This window comes from Rana temporaria, chromosome 13, assembly GCF_905171775.1.
Source record: "Rana temporaria chromosome 13, aRanTem1.1, whole genome shotgun sequence".
Classification (NCBI taxonomy): Eukaryota; Metazoa; Chordata; class Amphibia; order Anura; family Ranidae; genus Rana; species Rana temporaria.
This window is the reverse complement of record NC_053501.1, coordinates 67,931,973-67,946,375: the sequence shown is the minus strand read 5'-3', so window position 1 is coordinate 67,946,375 and position 14,403 is coordinate 67,931,973. Positions and strand designations below refer to the sequence as shown.

Genomic DNA, 14,403 nt, shown 5'->3' with positions numbered 1-14,403 from the left:
CACTGGTTCACCGCCGTCACAGGTGGAACGCACGCTAGGCACCTCTACTACGGGACTTTGTTTACTCAGCCACGGTAACTGTTATCCAGCCTCAGTGCCGGTTCCGGGGCACCTACAAATGTAAGCGGCCATTTGGCTTGTCATTTGGATTTTAATTTTTATATTAAACGGTATTACACTATGTTTGGTCTATCTTGTTATTTGCATATCCTGATTTGGGCCTGCCAGAGTGTGAGGGGTTCTGATCCTGTTTCCATTCCATCTATCTGCCATCATTTAATACAACTACAGCACATTTGACCTCTTTTTTAACTAAAAGGGTCAATGTGTTCTGGTAAGCTGCCATCCTTACCTTGAGCACTTATGGGTGTCATCTTTTGTCTGCATTTTTGGTGAAGGTGAATGTAGCAAGTCACAATAAGTTTTGGATTTGGTTCCTTAAGGACGCTTTCAAGAAAATCACCATCAAGATTGTCACTATTATTGTGTTTTATGCACATTTTTTTATTCCAAGGACTTTAATAGAACTGTCATAGCTTTGTTGGGTTTGCACAGTGGTGTTTATATTTGTTTCACAACAACTACTTCTGGTTTATATTTCATTCTATCAGTGCACTGTATTATGTTTACTATATTTCTAAAAGGTTTCCACAGCAGTTATAGCAATTTAGTTGGTGTGGGCAGGCTGGTGTTTTTTATCACTAAATATTGATTTTTTTTTTATGTATTAATTAATTTATTAGCGCTCCCAAATTAATTTATATTTTTATATTAATTTTTCATATAGTACACATTGCCATGACTGGTTTGGTAATTCCTAACTCATTTGTTACCTTTTGTGTAAAACAATACTTTTACTGACCATAGCTTAACCAACTATCCTGTCTTCATTATATTGCCAGTCGCATTCGCAATCGAATTCTCCAGATATACAGAAGCAAAAGGCAGTACCCAAAATGGACATCAGATGGATGTCTGAGAGCGGGATAGTGGATGTGTTCCTTTTACTGGGACCTATGCCTCAAAATGTTTTTAACCAGTATGCACAGCTAACAGGTGATTACTAATGCATTACATTTTTATTTACTCACCTACTCTGCCCTGTATGGTTGTAATAGAGCTCTGTAATGACAGGTACCCAGATACTTCCTCCACTCTTCTCACTGGGTTATCATCAGTGTCGCTGGAATTATGAAGATGAGGCAGATGTTGAAGCTGTGGATTCAGGGTTTGATGAGCACAATATTCCCTATGATGTTATGTGGTTGGATATTGAGCACACCGATGGAAAGAGGTATTTTACCTGGGACCCTGACAAATTTCCTGATCCTGTAAAGATGCAAAAGAAATTGCAGGAGAAAAGACGCAAGGTACAAATATATGTGTACATTTAGTATATGGCAAGTGAAGAAATAAAGTATTTTGCAAGGCAATTCTTAAGCCTTCTTTTCAAATATATGTTATGTAGCACAAGAGAAGCAGTGTAATTATCTTTATAGATATATAAGTACAGATCTGTGCATAGCGGTAGGAGAGGGTGAGTGAACTAGTCATCTTGTTGTTTCTATAGTCACTCTTTGCTGACTGAATTTCTATACAGTACTGTCTTTTTTATTTTAGGTTCAATACATTTTTTATTGTATTTTTTAGACAAGTATAAACAGAAGGTAAACAAAGTCTGACCGAGCGCCCGACAAAGGGCAGCCCGATCCGCAAACTATAGAACACATACATTCCTTAACATGGAAATAAGTGGATACAAACTGTTACCACATTGGGAAATAGGTAGTGCAAATATAAGTATATAGGGCAGGGGTCTCCAAACATTCTAAACAGAGGGCCGGTTTATTGTCCTTCAGACTCTTAGAGGGCCGGACTTTGGCCAGCGGGAGTGAAAATTTTCCTGGCATCAGTGGGAGTAAACATCCGGTATTAGGGGGAGGAATAGTGCCCCATTTCTGGTATCATAGGGAGGAATAGTGCTCTATTAGTAGTGTCTAGCAAATCAATGAAAGGAATTCATGGACAGCCGCACACCAAAATGAACCTAAAAACGTAGCCTTTATTGGTGTAAAAAGGATAAAAAGCACTACAAAACACAGCACAACAAGCAGTGGGGTAAAAAACTGAGCGCAGTGTACTGATAGACCACAGGGTCTGTTTGGACCAAAAAGAAAAGAGTAGACCTTCAAAAGCCTTCCCTGAAAAATTGTCACGTACAGTACTCAGTGGGAGTGATGGATAACAGCTTGAATTCTAAAGGCAGCAAGTTTTAGGTGTTGAAACTAAGTGACCAGATCACAGTTAGCATGTTAGACTTTAAAAAAATCTTACTAACAGTAAAAAAAAAATCAGGTCTGTAATATCAGAAACATATTTAGTCCTAGCTCCGATTTATCTTCCGCTTACAGTCCTCTGACATAATGTCTCTCTCATTCTCAGCTGGTTGTGATCTCTGACCCTCACATTAAAGTTGATCCAAACTACACCCTGTATGCGGAGGCCAAAAAAAGAGGCTACTTTGTGAAAGACCGAAAAAAACAGAATTTTGAAGGCTCCTGCTGGCCAGGTTAGGAGTGTACACTATCATGTGAAATGCTACTTGTATACAAAGTATGAAAAATTCTGACTGTTTCATTTTTATAGCCTTTATTAAGTGGAACTTCTGCTTATCTGATTCCTCCCCCCCCCCCCTTCGGTGCTACAATTGGCACCTTTTAGGGGGGAGGGGGGACAGGATACCTGTCTTTGACAGGTATCCTTGTATCCTTTCCCACTTCCGGAAGTCCAGCCACGGCTAATTAGCTCTTTCCTCATCCTCCCCCCATCGCTGGGCCAATAGGAGAGAGGAATGGGGCCTCGGGCATGCGCAGTAGGGTTCCCAGCGTGAAGTTGAAAGGCTACACTGCCGGGTACCCTTACCCGCAATGGCGGCGGCAGCACCCGACAGCTGATGGAAACAGCTGCGGTGCTGTCATCGAGGCACTCCAGGACAGGTAAGTGTCCATGTATTAAAAGCCAGCAGCTGCAGTATGTGTAGCTGCTGGCTTTAAAAAAAAAATCCTGGAACACCACTATAACATTGATTGTAGGTTCATCGGTAAGTTCAAGGACAGCCATAGAAATATAAAGGATTAGCAGTATTGTCCTTACATTCCTGTTAGTGTAACTTGGAAAAAGACTCTCCTCTGTACAGAAAAGGTTTTTTATCCAGCAGAATTTTTAGATCATTGATATATTATTCAGTTAAGAATGTGCCCGCTTTCCCTAGTGTACATGCATATAACTATCATTTCAAGTTATGTGCCTGATTGCAGCATCTCTTATAATGATTGAGTGAAGATCAGGATGTGTAGGGATTTCCTAGAGGGCAATAAAGAGCAACCCAACCATCAGAAAAAAAATGCTTATTACACACACACTTTCAAGTGTGTCTTGGCAAAATGTATATTTCTATAACAAAAATTGAATAAGTATTTAATTTACAATCAATCTGCTGGTCATGGTTTCAAGGTGATGCATATCTGACAGGCAGATATCTCATCCTGATGAGACATTTGCCAGCTAATAGCCAAACTAAGTGCAATAATGTTACGTGAAAAGTGACCTGTCATTCCTCAAGTTTACTGTACTAAAATCAGTTTAGATATAATTTTTGATTGATTTCTGAAAACTACGATACTTCGCCATTCTTTTTTCTTTTGCTTTGTTCAATAAGCCAGGAAAAAATAAGTGCTGCTTTAAAGCATAGGTTTAACCATTGGCTTTTTTTATGCTTGACTAAAGAGATGGCTGTTGGAATCTGATTGATTGCTGTAGGTAGCCCTTCAATTTTTCTGTACGCATAATTGTATAAATGTGACACATGGTGCCTTTGGTCTTTCTGGTAATTGTATTTGTTTTGTAATTCGACTTATGCTGTTAGTAGGTGTGCAGATAGTCTTGCCTGTCCTCATACATGTCATCTACAATTACCTAAAAAGATACTACAACTTCCATCCAATTTTAGCTTTGTGCTTCATTTAAAATAGATGTAAACCCTAACTGAAAGACATTTAGGGGTAGGTATACTAATGGCAAATATACTGTTCACAATGCAAGTTCATTTGCATCATGCAGCAATCATGTGCAAACAAAAACGCTGTTTTCTTTATTTCCTTGCATCTGATTGGGTATTCTTTACAAAATGAAGCTTCGCCACATTTACTAAGCTCGGAGGAGAATAAGTGCACAATCTATTTGCCTTTAGTAAATGAACCCCTTAGTTTGCTAAAGCAATGTGTATCAGAAACAGTTGCCATTTTTTAAAATCATTTTTATTGAGGTTTTAACATGGCTCACAAAAAATAAACCATACATTTTTTCTTCCACAAAAGAACCCCCCCCCCCATCCCACTTACAATCTCCCCAACAGTGTGGGGTTTCACGTACAGAAACAAATATAAATACTAGGGCTGTTACTGATCAAAAATTTTCTGTTCGATTAATCGTTTTTTTTTTTTAAATCGATTAATCGACTAATTTCGAATAATTATAACGCACATACAGATCCAACTACTTTTAGCTGATCTCCTTGCAGGCTGATTCCCAGTGCAGCTACCAACCACTGGAAAAATGGCTAGCAGGATACAAAAAACACACAAAGGCAGCGCTCGATGGGAATAGCATTAAAACTTTTATAGTCTTCAAGTAGGTAACCAAATAAATATTGCACTGGGGATAAAATCGATGTAGCTACATAAACTGTAAAAATGGTGCGAGTAATACCAAACGGTACTAAAAGCAGTCATAAAAACATGTAGCTAAGTATGATACTGGTATAAAAATGTGTACAACGATACCACTGCTGAATCCAGATGAGGAGAGGTTAACATCAGTCCGTCGGCATGTAGATGTCCCATGAAGGGAACTATCACAACTCCCAGTGGATAGTTGTAGAATCCCAGGTTGATAGAGGGAAGTGATAGAGGGAAGTGTAACAGCCCTTGCGTGTGGCAGATAGTAAGGTTCCGCCGGCATGCAGATATGAAAGCACAGCAGATGGACACGGCAAGCCCTGCCGGTGTCCGTGACGTTACTGGATCTCCTGACGGAACTCCCTGAAGGCCCAGAAGCCGGCGGAGAGGTGAGTAAAGTTTAAAAGAATTTTAATCGATCAAAAAGATTTTGATCGATCAAAAAAATTAAAGATTAATTAAAAGTTAATTTGCACAGCCCTAATAAATACTAACATATGTTGGTAGAACTCCATATAGCTAATTTATAAAGCACAGCGATGTAATGTACATTTTCTACAATCATTTCACAGAAGAATGTCAGTTACCACAGCAAGAGAATTGCAATACAAAATATCAGACACCTAGGCAGTCAGTAGAAGATATACAGTATAGTGGGGAAAATAATAATTTGATCTCCTGCAGATGTAAGTTTGCCCGCTTACAAAGAAATGAAGGGTATATCATTTTTATCATAGGTGTATTTTGAATTATAGAGCCAGAATATCAACCAAAATTCCAGAAAAAGCAAATAATACAAATTCATAATAGTTATGTCCGACTGAGGATGGAACACCCAGAGGGTTGTCACCTCATCCCAAATAGTTAAATGGACCAAATGGGAAGGACATACAGATTTTTACGGTGCTTACAAATAATAATGAGAACCATACATTTGGAAAAAAGATTATATAAGTTTAATGAGAATCAAGTTAAAAACGTGGTCACACAAGCAGGTTTTCGGCTACAGCAATGGTTTCAAATTCGTATAATATCCCAACATGTTTCACCTGGTAGCTTCATCAGGGGGTATATATATGAATCAATCAAGAAATTCATAAAGTTATAAACTGAGTTGCAGTTCAGTGAGTTAAGTATTTGATCCCTAAGCAAAACATGACTTAGTACTTGTTAAGGGAAACCCTTGTTGGCAAGCACAGAGGTAAGCCTTTTTTTTGTAGTTGGTTATCAGGTTTGCACACATCTTGGGAGGGGCTTTGGTCCACTCTTTTTTACAGATCTTCTCTAAATCCTTAAAGTGTAAGTACACCTTTACAGAAAAATGTGTAAGGCCCCGTACACACGATAGAATCCATCCGCTGAAAAATCTCAGCGGATCGGTTTCAGCGGATAGATTCTATGGTGTGTACATTCCTGCGGATATTTATCCGCGGAAATTTCCCAATTCCAGCAGATAAAAATTTGTAGACATGTCTACAAATCTATCCGCTTGAATTGGCTCCCGCGGATCGATCCGGTGGTCTGTACAGACTCACCGGATCGATCCGTCCGAAGGCATCCCCCGCATGCGTCGTAATGATTCGACGCATGCGTGGAATTCCTTTTATGACAGCGTCGCGCACGTCGCCGCGTCATCATCGCGGCGACGGCGCGACACGTCATCGCGAGGGGATTTCGGCGCGGATTTCGATCCGATGGTGAGTACACTCCATCGGATCCAAATCCGTGGAAATCCTCAAGAGGATTTATCCGCGGATACGGTCCGGTGGACCGTATACGCGGATAAATCCTCTCGTGTGTACTAGGCCTAAGGTGAACTTACACAGGACCCCCTCCTTCCCTTCCCCCCATCCCTCTGAACTACATCACGGTTATCTCCCATTCTGAGCCCTGCTATCGCCGCCTCACCGGACCAGGGCTTAGAAATCCCCTCAGCATTCTCTCTACTTCTTCCCTGCTGACATGACGGGCTATGCAGGATCTGATTGGTCAGCGCTGACCAATTAGAATGCCATAAAACGTACCTCCTGATGGGGAAGTTTTGCAGATTAAGCCAAAGGGGATTTATAAGCTCCGGCCTGGTGAGGCAGCGATAGCAGGGCTCAAAGCGGGAGATCAGCGGGACGGTGGGGGGGGGGGTGAGGAGGGGGTCCTGTGTAAATTCACCATACAGATTTCTCTGTAAAGGTGAACTTTTCTTTAAGGTTTCTTGGCTGTGGCTTGGCAAATCAAAGTTTCAGCTCCCTCCATACATTTTCTATAAGATTAAGGTCTGGAGACATGACCTAATGTGCTTCTTTTTGAGCCACTCATTTGTTGCCTTGATGGTATGTTTTGGGTCATTTTCATGCTGAAAGGCCCTTCCATGACTCATCTTTAGTGTTCTGGCTGAGGGAAGAAGGTTCTCATCCAAGATTTTACAATACATGGCCCTGTCCATTGGCCTCTCAATGTGGCAAAGTTGGCCTGTACCTTTAGCAGAGAAACAGCTCCAAAGCATCATGTTTCCACCTCCGTGCCTTACTGTAGGGATGGTGTTCTTAGGGTCATAGTCAGCATTTTTCTTCCTCCAAACACGGCGAGTCCCCCTTCCTCTAAAACACACATGTACAATCATACCAATGAACATAATGATTCAGAGAAGGATTGAGAGAAAATGCTGTGGTAAGATGAGACCAAAATTGAGCTCTTGGCATTAACTTGACTCGCCATGTTTGGAGGAAATTTTACCACATTTTATTAGCCGTTATTCAACTCTTAGTGAATTGACCCCATTGTGCATATAATAATGTGCTCCACTATATGTGCATCAGATATAACTTACAGTGGTTGCAAATGATCACCTTGTAAATCAACTCATTCAGTTTAAAATAGAAATGAAAGGCAAAATCTTAATCTTTTTGTATAGATATAAACAAATAGTATAATACCCCCCCCCCCCTTTTTTATAAGTGATCACATTCCCTCTGTTCTCAGCTGCATAAGAGCTGGGGGGAGGAGAATCAGCAGCAGGCTAAGCTTGACAGTGAATGGCTGTGAAGTAGGGGCGTATCAGCACAAGTCTGATCATTGGAGGAGAGTACACAGAGTTCCCAGCACAGGATACTTTCTTATACAAGTGCATGGTACAACAGGCACATATCAGGAATATGAAGTTGTGGGGTAACAAACAAAGTCACATATAATTTAAGTTCAAATACAACATATAAAAAAATCATCACTACAATAAATATCAATATTAAAAAAAAAAAAATAAGTGAAACAAATTCATAAATACGTATATCGCATTTTAGGCCCCTTTCACATGTGCGGACCGTATGTCCGCATTTTAATCCATCTGTTTGGGGATGAAAACGGGACATACATTGGTCCCTATGTGATTGCCGATGTCAGCGGATGAACATCCGTTGACACCCGTAATCACCCGCCTCCGCAAAGCTCCGATTTTGCGGACGGAAGAAAATCCTATTTTTTCTTCCGTCTGCAGATCGGATGAACACGGACACGCGGTCCGTGTTCATCCGATCCCCCATAGGGGAGAGCGGAGAAAAGACAGGGCGGTCCTTGCACAGTGTGCGGGGACCGCCCTGTCAGCCGACGGCTCAGCGGGGATTTTACGGAGGATCCCTGCTGAGCTTGACGGACACACGGATGCCGGATCATTACTGATCCGCCCTGTGTGAAAGGGCCCTTAGGTAAAAGCGGCAGTGACGTCACACGGCACGGCAGGGTAGGCAGACAAACAAGAGGTGGGGAGTGTAACAGGCTTTTGTTTGTCTGTTTGTCTGCCTACCCTGCCGTGCCGTGTGACATCACTGCCGCTTCCGTGTTCCACACTGGACAGCGTGGAGCTTCCTGTATGCAATACTTCTGAGAAGTCAGGGAAACACCACCAGAGCCTGCAGACCGGCAGCTATAGACCTAAGGACACCCCCATCCTCGATGGACTACATTTCCAAGTGAACCTGTGAGTATATACATTATACTTACATTATCTAGAAACATTAGGAATATTACAGTTGGTGCCTCCACTCCCCTCTTTCCTTGTACTGCTTTGAAATCTTTGCCTGGGAGAGACCTTTCTGATGCAGTATTACTACCTGGAATCTTGTTGCTGTGCTTACTCTTGCCATGGTGTATGACCTGTGAGTGTGACATATAAAGGTCTTCCATAACCCCACTTTGTTGCACAGTTTGACTGTTCCTCACCCAGTTATAAACCTCCTACACAGCTGTTTCTGTTTCAGATAATGACTGTGTTTCAACCTACATATGCAATTGATGATCATTAGCACCTTCTAGGAATAATCGATTAATCATACTGACTCTAATCCTCCAAAATCCCTGCCTTTGTGCAAGTGTAAGAATTGATGCTGATTTGAAGCCAAAGGATAGCCACACCAAATATTGATTTGATTTCGATTTTTCTTCTGTTTGCTTAAAGTGGTTGTAAAGTCAGAAGCTTTTTCATCTTAATGCATTCTATGCATTAAGAAAAAAAAACCTTCTGTGTGCAGCAGCTGCCCCAACACCCCCTAAAACTTACCTGAGCCCCATCTCTTTCCAGCAATGTCCAAGAGTGCCTCAGCGCCATCCAGGACGCTCCTCCTGATTGGCTGAGACACAGTAGCAGGTCATTGGCTCCAGATGCTGTCAATCAAAGTCAGTCAGCCAATCAGGAGAGAGAGGGGTGGGGCCAAACTAGGGCTCCGTGTCTGACACACAGAACTGTGAATCGGCTCGGGTGCCCCCATAGCAAGCTGCTTGCAGTGAGGGCATTCGACAGGAGGAATGGGCTAGGAGCACTAAAGAGGGACCTGAGAAGAAGAGGATCCAGCTGCCCTGTGCAAAACCACTGCGGTAGAGTAACATGTTTGTTATTTGTAGAGAAAAGAAACAAGATTTTACAATCACTTTAATTGATACAAATTAACAATTAAAATATATATTTTTGAAAGCATTCTTACTTTACAGCATTTGTTTACTTGATTAAAACTTTTGCATAGTACTGTATTTAATTACAATTTTATGATCACAAGTCTTCCATTTATGTATGCACGATGCACTTTTGGATTTGATGCAGTTGAGAATATTTTGATATTTACATCTTTGCATTATTAATTGATTGAATACATTTATATATTGTTTGGCTTATTTTTTTAATTCTATTTAATATTGTCTATATTGTTTATTGAAAATTGTTTATTGATTCACATGTTGTATTTGCAAGCATTTTTGTTTTATTTTATTGCACTTGAGTTGTATATGATGCACATTTTTGGAATGGCACAGCACTTTATTATGTATCAATATACCTGTATCATTTTCATACCTAACAACTGATCTAAAACAGTACATGCTTTATTTGAGGGTGACAGTTTGGGAGACAGGAAAAGAGCATTGTCATCCTTTTATAGGAAGTGCCTGAGCAAGGAACTTGATAACAGGGTCACCAATAAAACTGCACATATTTATTTTTATTACAGTTTACTTCATTTGTTTGTCAGCTTAGCAGATGAAAACACCATCTACTGTATAATGTTGTTAAGCAAGGTCATGAAAAAAAACCAGCACATATGTCACGTGGAAGGCCCTGTACATAACCTCGGAGTTTCCCACTAATTTGTTTTGTCTGTTCTCAGGTGTCTCCAGCTACATAGACTTTACAAATCCTGCTGCACGAGAGTGGTACTCGTCGCAGTTTTCACTTGATAAATACAAAGTAAGTTAATGTTAGGAAAAAATATTTCCATGTATTCTGTTTCTGTGACCAAGCTGCAATTAAATTGGTTCTAAAGGCTGAATTTTTATTTTTATTTTTTACCTTAATGCATCCTCTGAATTTAGGTAAAAAGCCTTCTGAGTGCAGCCCCCCCCCCCCCATACATAACTGAGCCAGATCTCAATCTAGCAATGTGCACGATAGCAGTGGCTCTCTCCCTCCTCCAAGTCTCAGAGACCGCAGCGGGAGCCATTGGCTGTTAAGTCTGTTGCAGTCATCTATTGTCTATACTCAGGTGCATTGTTTTGAAATAGATATTGTTTGGATCATACAGCAGTTTGTGCTTAAAACAAGCGTTCACCTTTTCAGAGAAAATGAAAAGGTGACCTAACGCTGATCTTTGTGCTTTAAGGAATTTGCCTGCCCTTATCAGAGGTACGGGCAGACAGCTATGCTGAGGGTCTGTAGGATCCTGATATTGCACCAAGAATCTTCAGATCACAAGCTCAGTGCTCTGCAGGCTCCTTAGAAAGCAGATAGTAAATGCAACGTTTTTCACCGGCAAAAAAAATGTGCATTCGTTTTTTTTTTCTTCAGAAGGTGAACGTAGCCTTTAAATCTGGTCATACACTGGTATTTTTTCTTTATCGTAGACCACGGGACACAGAGCCATTAATCATTACCTAATGGGTTGTATGGTCATCAGAGGTGATTGGACACTGGCACAACCAATCAGAGACAGTTCCCCTCCATATAGCCCCTCCCATCAGGGGAGTACCTCACTTTTGTAGCAAAGCAATAAGGTTCCCTTTAAGAAGGGGGGAACTCTGTGTCCCGTGGTGTACTCCAAGAAAATGATTTTACAGGTAAGCTGTTATAAAAATCCTATTTTCTCAGGGGAGTACCTCAGTTTTTTCGCCAGTGTCTAAGGTGTAGGACGTGTGGAGAAAGTGCTAAGGGAAGCTCAACTAAGCCTCTTTGGGGCCAAAAAGAGCTAGACCTTCAGGTCCATCCAAGACCAGAAAGGGCTAAAAAACAGCCAGAAGCCCTCCCAGTGGGACACAGCAGCAGCCTTTTGCCTTGGGACACGTAAGACTATGTGGTTGGTGCATACCAATGAGAGACACTTACTCTTGCACTTACTGTGCATGAAACTGTGTGTTTAAAGTTGCATACTTACGTAGATTGCTAAACGGAGCACAGGAGTATATGCATTTTGGTACTTCGGCTTGTTGCTTGGTAAAATGTCTTCCCTTTGAAAGGGTTCAGGGACTAAAAGTAAGAAAGCAACACCGCCGGAGACAGGGGCTTCTACCTGGGCCTGCTCGGTACCTTCCTCCCCAGTAAGCCTTGATATGCCTATACAAGAGGAACCATTGCCACTATCCGGAGTTTCTCCTGTGGCCCCTGGACCTGCATATGTCACTGAGGAAACAATTGGTTGTGAATGTCACCGGCGCAAAAGAAAATAAATAAATGTGAACCGTGATCTGCTGCAGTACTGTGTGCCCTTGGTGGGGGTCAATAGTGCATGAGGAAGAAAAGTGTTACTGCGCTGATCTAATTATCCAGAGGTATTAAATCTCTGGGAGTATGGACATAAGTGAAATATCAGGGCCACAATGTGCCCAATCTTAAATGTGAATAACCTGAATACAAACAATATATAAAAAATATAAGAAATATATAAGTCATACAAATGTGACACAGTGATTTCAAACTTGAATCATATATCTAGATCAGTATGTCAGCATACAATCCATATGCCACAGTGCTTATATGAGAAAAATGGCTGTTGCTGCTACTGACCAACCAAATAGTGAAAACAATACGAAAGATATTACAAAAAATATTGTGTATATATGTGTATAAAACCACAATATGCAGTATGCCAACTGCACCGTGAGTTGTCCAATAACCGATATTGGAACAAAATAAATATCAAAAAAGTGAAATAATTATCAAACAACCATACAAATGTGCAATGTGCTGACTGCACTTAAAAATAGTCCAAATGGCAGGCAATCTTGCTCTTATACAATAGGTTCCAGCAAACACAAGGTTCAATGTTGGTAGTACTGTGTACAGGAAAGTGCCGCTATCTCTTCCACCCGACAAAGATGTGCCACCATCACCAATGGTTAAAATCAACACTCACCAGATCCCAGATATTATTAGGCTCCAAAGTGGTGTCTTTTCTTTGTCCGTCAGTGGGTGTTGCCTCCTTTTCCCTTTTACAAGGTGTCATCAATTCCTCAAAAACAAGGGGCTCATCATGGTGTAGTATATTAAAATATGTATTTATTTAAAAAAGGTAAAAAAATATAACACTTACAATATAAAGTGCCTCTGACCGGCACTGAGTGTTTTTGGCAGTGTCAACCGTTAAAAGCCGCTGACCAGCATTTAAATGGCGTCCTAAGAGGTGTGCTTGCCCCGCTGTGCTCCGCATGTATTGCTACAAGGGGTCCGGGCGCGCTGGTGTGCTGCACCCTCTATGTGCGTGTCCAACAGAGGGTGCAGCACACCAGCGCGCGCCAGTTTTAAGCGGCATGGCAGACAGAGATCCAGGACAAATGGGTGGTATCCACAGTATCCCTAGGGCACAAGCTGGAATTTCGAGAGATGACATCTTCTCAGTTCCAAAGTTTAAGGCTCTCCAGGGATCCTCTACAAAGAGCATCCTTCTTTAAGGGATTGGATCACTTGCTGTCCCAAGGGGTGATCCTTTAAGGGAACAAGGTTCAGGGTTTTATTCAAACCTCGTTGTGATCCCAAAACCGAACGGAGACGTCAGACCCATTCTAGATCTAAGATCTCTAAATCAGTTTCTGAACATTCGCCATTTCTAAATGAAAACTATTCGATCGGTGGCCGCCATTCTACAAGAATAGCGTCGAATTCTTGGCGTCGATAGACATCAGGGACACCTATCTACATGTACCCATTCATCCCGCTCACCAAAGATTCTTAAGGTTTGCGGTAGAACATTGTCACTTCCAGTTTGTGGCTCTACCCTTTGGGGTGGCCACTGCGCCCAGGGTCTTTACGAAGGTACTAGCCCCTCTGCTAGCAAATCTCAGAGCACAGGGCATAATAATAATAGTCTATCTGAACGATCTACTTGTGATAGATCAATCAGTGGTAGGATTAGATCACGCAGTATCCACCACGATAAAGTACCTGCAAAAATTAGGATGGATTGTACATTTTTAAAAGTCCTCGCTACAAGCCCAAATAAGGGTAGAGTATCTGGGCATGATCATATATACAGCTCAAAGCCGGGTGTTTCTACCTGAGGCAAAGATCAAATCTCTAAGGGACCTGATCTACAAGGTCAAGGCAAAGGAGAGACCATCCATTCATCTTTTCATGAGACTACTGTGGAAGATGGTAGCCTCCTTCGAGGCTGTCCCTTACGCTCAATATCATTCAAGACCACTTCAAGGCAACATTTTAGCTGCCTGGAACAGGAGGATCCAAGCTCTGAATTTACCTATGCGCCTGTCTTACCAAGTAGTGCTGGAACAAGCTTCAGCCCAAGGAACTTGGGGCAAAGCCGACAGAGGTCTGCCCATCAACATACTCGAGTTACGGGCAGTCTACCTGGTCCACAAAACCTGGTCAAGCAGGTTAAACATTTACCCAGTCTGGATTCAATCTGACAATGCTACTGCAGTAGCTTACATCAATCACCAAGAAGGCACCCGCAGGCAGGGCGCCTAGAGGGAGGTGAATCGCATTCTAAGATGGGCAGAAGAGCATGTTCCTTGTCTTTCCGCAATTTTCATTCCAGGGGTAGAGAACTGGCAAGCCGACTATTTAAGTCGCCAGCAGCTTTTACCAGGAGAGCGGTCTCTCCACCCTGAGATCTTTCAGGCCATCTGCCAGAGATGGGGGACACCGGATGTAGACCTGTTAGCTTCCAGGTTCAACAGAAAGTTG

At 41.7% G+C, this 14,403-nt stretch overlaps 1 protein-coding gene across 5 annotated transcripts in view; it reads left to right on the top strand.

The window, feature by feature from the left end:
* Positions 1-14,403, top strand: part of GANC (glucosidase alpha, neutral C) — a 129,465-nt gene that overhangs the window by 64,584 nt on the left and 50,478 nt on the right. For all 5 annotated transcript variants that reach the window (XM_040333499.1, XM_040333497.1, XM_040333496.1 and 2 more), the window contains 4 exons: positions 903-1,056; positions 1,135-1,370; positions 2,443-2,569; positions 10,379-10,458. In XM_040333499.1, coding sequence (XP_040189433.1) covers positions 903-1,056; positions 1,135-1,370; positions 2,443-2,569; positions 10,379-10,458 — 597 coding nt within the window. The remainder of the gene's footprint in view (positions 1-902; positions 1,057-1,134; positions 1,371-2,442; positions 2,570-10,378; positions 10,459-14,403) is intronic.